The sequence below is a fragment of the Miniopterus schreibersii genome, assembly GCF_964146895.1.
Source record: "Miniopterus schreibersii genome assembly, chromosome: 1".
In the NCBI taxonomy this organism is placed as follows: domain Eukaryota; kingdom Metazoa; phylum Chordata; class Mammalia; order Chiroptera; family Miniopteridae; genus Miniopterus; species Miniopterus schreibersii.
The window spans coordinates 54807584-54815939 of NC_138101.1; the positions used below are offsets into that span (position 1 = coordinate 54807584).

Sequence of the window (8356 nt, forward strand, 5' to 3'; positions counted from 1 at the left end):
TTAAGGCAGTAAAAATACTCCATTATAATAATGAATGAAGGCCGTTATAATTTTGTCCAAACCCATAGAATATACAGCTTCAACAGTGAACTCTAATGTAAACTATGGATTTGGGTGATTATAATGTGTCAGTGTAGGTTTATCCTTGGTAAAAAATGTGCCACTTTGGTGAGTGATGTTGATCAGGGGAAGTTATGCTTATGTGTGGTCAGGGGAATATGGGAAATCTCTGTATGTCCCTCTCAATTTTGTCATAAACTAGCTGCTCTAACAATATAAAGCCTTTAGCCCTGGCCAGGTGGTTCAGTTGCTGTAGCATCACCTGTGTACCAGGGGGATTGTTGTGGGTTGGATTAGGGGGAGGGCTCACATGCTGGGTTGCAGGTTCATCCCTGGTCGGGGCGCGTGCTGTGAGGCGGCCAGTGGGGAAGGCCAGTGTTTCTTTCTCAGGTCAATGTTCCTTTCTTTTCTCTCTGTCTCTCTGTCTCTCTCTCTCTCCCTGCTCTCCCTCCCTTCTTTTCTCCCTCCCTCCTTTCTCTCCTTTCTCTCTAAAATTCAATAAAAACATATCCTCGAGTGAGGATTTAAAACAAATAATAATAATAATAATAAATAAAGCCTGTAAAACAATGTCTTTTAGATTAACTTAACTGTTTAATAACTATTGGTAGTAGTACTGCACTGAGAAATTTAATCTCACTGATAATTCTACTGATTATTTTTAAGCCTTGTTGAAAATAGAGGGGTTCACACACACAATGTGAAAATATCACTCTGTAGTCTATGTATGCCTTGAAGTTTTTAAAACATTGTTTTCTTTCTGTGTCCTTACCATAGGCTACATACCGAAATCGAATTGCGAGCCAAAGTCTCAGCACAAGGGACAGAAAAGCAATGCATACTCCCACCGAGGACCGTTTTAGATACGCGTCAGCTGACCCGACGAGCCCCTACAAAAGCAAGACCTGTCAACTATCAAGTCTATGTTTAAGTAATTTCTTGAAGGAAAAGGAACTAGTGGAAGTTATCAAGCACTCAAGAGGAACTTATGAAACCCTCACTTCAGAGGTCACCCAGAACTTAAGGGCCACTGTTGGGCAGAACTCTCTGAAGCCAACAGCTAAGACTGAAGGGCCCCCCACATTCTCAGAGAAACCAAAGGACCAAGCTGCTGTGGCCCGACAGCATTCAACCTTTACAGGCAGGTTTGGACAGCCACCAAGAGGGCCAATCTCTTTACACACTTACAGCAGAAAGAATGTTTTTCTCCATCACAATTTACACACTACTGAGCTGCAGACTCTAGGCCAACAGGATGGGTAATTAAATCACCTTATTCCTGTCTCTGAGTAGGATAAAGATGGTTAGTGCTTCTCGTGCATAGCTTATATTTAAATTGTCATGTACTTTTTATTCTTTTTATTTTTGTTATAAACAAAGAATTGTGCACATTTATTTTTTAGAATGAGGGTTCAAGCATGTTAATTGAATTAGGTTTGGTAGCCTTGAAGACTTTATTATATATATATGTATAATAAATGGGACCATCTTGCTGGTTTATATAGTCCATAATTTATTTATCTCTTATCTTTATCAGTCACTGATATCCATTGAAGTTCCAGTAAGTAATATCAAATAGCACTCTGTTCACTGAATGGTGTTACTGTGAAAATAGTGTGAGGAATAAGTAGATGAAGGACTTGTAAGGAATTTTAAATTATATAGTTAATAGAAGGAAAAGAGAAGAGGGATTTTAAAGTCTTATATTTGGTGGTGTATTTATTTGAAGAATGGAGGTTGCTTGCATGTAACCTAGAGATACGTTTGTCTCTCTATTACATACATTCAAGCTTATCTCGTCATACTATAAAGGGGGAAAAGGCTATTTCTTTCACCTCTAAATGTTTAGTTCACACTAGTTCAAAAGGATTTTAGACTGAGTAATTGCTAGACAAATAGAGAATGACAGCTCTAATCTTCAAAAAATGTTGTTTTTTGTTTGCTATTGATGCTGAAGTACTACGACATAACACAGTGAGGTGGTAAAGCTGGCTCGATTTTGTCAAATGTTGCATAAAGCCTAACATGCTTGCTCTTTGAATCATGGCAATATCAGCATATTTTTTTAAAGTTTTATGGATGGAACATTCCAAGAAAATTATTTTACTTCACTCTCCTTGTATTTTTAAAAATTTCAACTATATATTTTTCTTTATACTCAGTTTCACCCTGCATACATCAACCCCTATGAGATGACTTGAGGAAGAGAAAGTCAGTTTCTTGGTCGCCCAGTATACACTGTTTTGACTATTTAGTCATCTAGACTTGAAAGAAAAAGCTGAAAATGTGAACTTTTGTGATTTGATCTTAGAAACAAATCTCTAACAGGAGTATTCAAAAGTCCATTTGATGGCAAATATTTCTCTTCAACAAATAAGGCCTAGTATGTTTTACTTAAGTGCACATGAGATGGATCAATAAATCTAATTTCTTCATGGCTAATTAATACCAGCGCTGAGTGCAGCTATATAAATAAATAAATAAATAAATAAATAAATAAATAAATAACAACCAGTAGGAATCAGGGCTGCTGTTTTCTTATACAAAGATAAAAGCTAATAACAATATCCACATTAGGCATAGTCCATGCAAATTGAAATTTGTCATACCTACTGCATGACCTGTTTTCCTTGCATTGAGACAGAATCCATCAGCGTGTGCAAATGAAATGAATACAGGGAAATTGAGATAGCAGTGTTTAGCATGGCATCTTTTAACCTGCTTAAATTAAAGCTATTTATGAAATGCATCTCCTAATACAAAAATGTATTTGAGCTCTGTGCTGTGGGGAAAGGCCATTAGATTCCTCCCCCTAGCTTTAACTATTAAACTTTGGAACAGTTTTCAAACTCTGATGAGAACTGATAAGAGTACAGAGTCTAATGCATATGTTATACTTGTAATTCTAAAGAAAGACACATGGGCATCAAGACAAATGTTTGCCAAATGTTTCCGTTCTTTGTATGTTTGTAATCCTGCCAGAAGAGAAAAATGGCACACTACAATTTGCTCGGCTTAACTAGCCTGCTATCTAAAGTTTCCAACTGTAGTTTAGAAGCTATAATATTTATGCGGCTATACCTCTGGGGCCGGGCAATATTTAAGTCATGCTAGAAAAACAGAAAAATTATGATTATTAATTGTGAAATTCAGTTTTATTTGTCCTGAAAGTTGATGCGTGTTACTAGAGTATTTGCATTCTGTAAATAAATTAGCATGATGAAACGATCAAGGATTTTTTCCCAGGATATGGAAGACCTATGTATCACAAATAATGTTTTTGATTTGGACTTTTTGGAGTTTATAATTTTGTTTTCCTGGAAGATAGACTTTTGAATTATGCTTTGTAAGAAATAATCTATTTAAGAAAACCTGTCATTTAATAGACATTTTAAGAGATGTTTTAGACACTAGTATTTTCTTGAAAAACCTTTTTTAAAGCTGAAACATTCAAAAAGAAAACCTGGATTAAACAGTTCAATTTTAAAAGGAGGGATATTTTTTGGAAATATCATCTTAAAGCTGTTTTGTATCAGTATTTTCAGCATTGTTATAATATTATTTGTAATACTAAGTGTAACTCAGGCCTGGAGAAGTTGTAAGCCCACCATGCTGATGTACATCAGTCACTGTAAAACAGGGGTCCTTTGCAAGTTCCTCTCATGTGTATATAGTAACTCAAAACAAGGGCATGTGGGCATTCTTTCAGTGAATTGATTTCTTTGTACTAAAATCTCTAGTTTTCTAAGACAGTTCCATGTATAAAAATGATTTATACATTTCTCCAAGGCAGTACATATCCAAAGACAGGACACCAGGGGGAAAAAGTGCTTGTTTTTCTGACGGAAGCAGTTGATTTTCTTTCCCTTCCTCTTTCTTCTGTGCATGTATATGTGTAGTTAAGCCTAAGGAACCCTGTAAAGTTTCTGCTGCAAATTGTCTCTTCTGAACTTAGAATGTGTTTTAAAGGACACTTAAGAAGAGATGTTCCTCGAGGAAAAGCTGTTTCTACCTGAAATAAATGGTTCCCATTTTTGTAATTCTCTTGAAAGATGAAACTGTATTTCTCTGAACTCAGTGATTTTTTTTTTCAACTAATTTTATATGCTAACAGAGTCACAGTGAAATTTTGAATTATCTCTCAAACTATTTTTGCTTCTTTGGAGCACCATGGTCTGTGCAAATGGCACCACGAAACTGTAGCTGCAATGCTAAAGGTGTCAACCTACAAGTATCATTATGCTCAGGGTATGAACCTAGAGCCACATGTTTTCCACGTTGTTTTTGTTATTTATTGAGATATAAATAATTAGCAAGCCACTAGTCAATATTATACATTCGTAGGCATGCTCATACTTACCTAACTTAAAATGTTTACAAAGATCTTCATGATTAATCTGGGTTATGACCTGTGTTTTACCTTATAAATCCCAAGATTCAGTCCTAGCCCATTGTTACTATTTTCTGAGTGTTGCTGAATTCAAAGGAAATTTTACATTTTGTTGTGTTTTCTGTTTTCTATGTGTATAATAGAGATAATACCTTCCCCAATAAAGAGTTAATATTTTTTAAGTGATCATGTATTTAAGGACCACACCCCATGATAAATGATCACACTCCACTAGTCCCCCCAAGAACTTTCTTAGTAACTTAGTTGTCAGAACAATAGGAGAAGTTTAATGAATGACAAGTAAAATTTCTCCATATTTATTATCACCTTTCTCATCAAGTAGTATCCCATTACAGTGTATAACTTGAAATACTGGGTATCATCTTTTATAATCTCAATTTTGTCTCACTTTCAGAATTTTACATTCCAGATGTTTATAGAAGTAGGAAGTGCTTAAAAAACAGCCCTTACAACTTCCCTAGGCCATGTATAGGTCAAAACGGAAAAAGAAAGGGAGGTGACTACAGAGGTGCTGTCCGTGATCGCCATCCATATGGCTGAATCACACTCCTGGCCAGACGCTTTGCCCTTGCTGTTATATCTGTTTAAATGCAGCACTGATTCACTTATACTAGGCTGTTTGCTGTATTCTGGGACTTGACTCTTTTAAGGCATTATTATCATGTCTTTTTGTATATTTTAATTTTATTTTTGTACAGAATAGTTTAATCACAAATAATATTTTTGAGGAATTTACTCCTTTTAGAATTTAAACTTTTTTCTTATTTTCTTTCCCCCCCTCATGTTCTTACTTTGTCAGGCCAACTCTACGCTATATATATAAACACATGGCAGGGATGATAGAAAATATAAGCTAGTTGAATTTCACTGTAGTATAAAAGCAAACAGTCAGCTATCAACCAACCAAACAAAGAAGGCCACTTCTCTAAGAAAGTACATTATCATTGCCAAATTTTTATTTTTCAAATCTTAATCTGTGCCAAAATTTTTTTCACCAATAGTCAGAACCACAAACATATTCATAAGCTGTTTATTTACAATAAATCTGATCTTGCTCGCAACCCGGTTGTAGTTCCAAGTAATGTAGCCAAAACCCAAAAGTCAAAGCCATGGCTTTCTGAGTGTGGAAAGGATATAGGCAAGCCACCTTATTTTAGGCCTGGAGAATTTCCCACAAAACCCGGGACACAATACAAATTCTTAATTAATGCCTAGTGGCTTTCTTCCACTGAGTCAGTGATTTAGGATGTGAAATATCACGGTTCCTCTAGAGAAAGAAGTTTCAGCATAGCCTCATTAACTTCATCACTTCAACCTAAGGAACATACTTTTTCCTCTTGAACATAAAATTCAAGGAGCCTTCTACATCTTATCCTTTCTCAACATCACCTCCTTGCTTTAGCAAGCTCAGGTTGTTATCACAAAATACCATAGGCTGCTTGGTTAAACAGTAAGCTTCTCTTTCCCATGGCTCTGGGAGCTGGGAGTCTAAGATCACAGACAGCTGGGTCCTCGGTTGTTCCTCTTCTTACCCAGTGACTAATCCCATCCCATCTCGGGTCCCTACCCTCATGACCTCACTGAAACCTAATTACTTCCTAAAGGCTTCATTTCCCAAAACCAGCACATTGGGGTTAAGCCATCAGCATATTAATTTGGGGGAAACACAAACATCCAGTCCATAGCATGCATTTTCAGTTTACAACCTAGTAAGTTTGCTATTGTTTTACTCATTTCATAAATGAGACCAGAAAGTGTAGGTAATTTGCCAAGGGCACATAGCATGTATGTTTAATTAAACTGGATTCTATAACTTTTGCTCTTTCCATTTATACTCTGTTTACTTCCAAAGTAGGCTCCCTCCCAAGGAGGCAGAGTAGGGAAATATTTGCTGCCTCAATGTCCTTTACTTTTGAAATGCCATTGATATAACTGGGGGGGGGGGGGATCTGAGCAATGATCTATTTTAGCAAACCAGAATACTGTTCATTCAAAAGCATTTTAGAGCAATTATTGATGTTTAGATCAATAAATATAAAATCCTAAGGGGAAGGCACTTATTTGATTTCTAGTTTACCTCCAAAAAAATCTGATATCCTAATTTTCTTTTCTTGAAGGCAATTGGGAAAAATACTGAGAAATAACTAAAGAAGAAGGCCAATAAAGTATCTAACTAACATAAAGAAAACATACAATAGATGAAAAATAACCTAGTTATCAGATTATCTTATTATTTCTTTCCCTCATTTTCTGAAGATATTGATATAGACATCATTGAATTAGATATGCTTGTATTACCTTATATTCACTTAAAAAACAAGATCTTTAAAAAGTTAGTTTAAATATTTCTATCTAGGGACAAAAATTACAGCTGATTTAAATTTTCTTATTCAGGAGTTGAAATTAAATGACAAATACAAATTTATTTGTCCTAAATTTTTAAATAAAATATGTCTTATTTTGTAGTTAATCATATATACCTAAGTAATGTCTGAATAAGATGTAATCCCACTATGAACTGTCTCTTCTAAAATCCTGTTTTTAGGAATGCAAGAGATTTGAATATTAAGTTAGCTGGACCCTGTTTTTAGGGAGGGGGAAACTACTTGATGCATACTAATACATATGAATCTGACATTACTAGCATTTATAATAATGTTTTTTATGCTCTAAAACTAAAATTTTAGTGAAAAAAATAAGAAATAACAAACTACTCTGAAAATCATCATTTTAAAGCAACTTTGAATGGCATAGTATAATTTATTTTGTGGCTCTTGATTTCTCAGTAAGAACAGTGATTTTATTCAATGAAAAGTAATTTCACCATTTGACTAATATTCTGAGAAAAGATTGATACACTTAAGCATGGCAATTAGAAAAATATGCATAATTCTTCTGCAAAATAAATTTTAAAACAATAAATATGTTGTGTGGTACCTGACTGCTTTTATTATGACAATTGCTTTGAGACTGTCTTGGTGATAGATTGGTTTACATATGTATTCAAACTGGGCATAAAGCAATGTGATTTATTTTCAGGTTCTTGGAAGTTGTGATGATGATTTCATCAGCCAGTTGACATGAATTCTATATTCACTTTATTTGTCAATGGGCTTCTCTTAATTTCTGATATGCAGTAATAAAGTGCACTATCCCAGGAACCATTAGGGGAATATGACACTATCATTTCATTTTCACATATATGTGGAATCTCTTCTTCCTCGGCTATACTCTTTATCTCCATTTTTACAATTGGTCACAACTCAAAATATATCTTACAATGTTTTGACTTTATAGTTTACAAAACCCTGTTTATTGATTCTATGTGTTTTGTAACAACACAAAATATACAAAATTCTAAATTCTCACTGTTTCTCTTGCTTGCTTTCTTGTTGGCTTACACACACACACACACACACACACACACACACACACACACACATTTTCTAAGATGCCTAGAAGATGGATAACTCAGAACAGCTATAAAGCATTTGAAATGGTACATGAATGTAGGTCCATTTGGCATCCATATCAGCCAGTAGGGAAAACCATACACTTAAAATGGTGTTGCAATGCCTAGAAATCATACCCAACGTTATCTAGCATACCCATCAGGTGTTCTGTACAGCCTCACAACTTCAGAGTAAATGGTGCTCTTCTGTTGTATACTTTTACATAATGTGATTTCAAAAAACTGAAATAAACCGATACAATACATTTTATAATTTATATGTAATATGACCTATGGTTTAAGACTCAATTTATTTCCCAGGCCACAGAGTTCTCTTTGGTTCTGAACTCAATTTTCTATAAAGAATGTCAAGAAGCACTGTATTGATTTTTTTGTTAAATTACTTAAGGTATTAAATTTTGAGGGTTATTTTA

The 8356-nt window shown here is 34.7% G+C and overlaps 1 protein-coding gene across 3 annotated transcripts in view; it reads left to right on the forward strand.

The window, feature by feature from the left end:
* Positions 1-7376, forward strand: part of CCSER1 (coiled-coil serine rich protein 1) — a 1053860-nt gene extending 1046484 nt beyond the window's left edge. For all 3 annotated transcript variants that reach the window (XM_081140171.1, XM_081140172.1, XM_081140173.1), the window contains exon 11: positions 838-7376. In XM_081140171.1, coding sequence (XP_080996297.1) covers positions 838-1323 — 486 coding nt within the window. In that variant the 3' untranslated portion in view covers positions 1324-7376. The remainder of the gene's footprint in view (positions 1-837) is intronic.
* Positions 7377-8356: the final 980 nt, after the last annotated feature.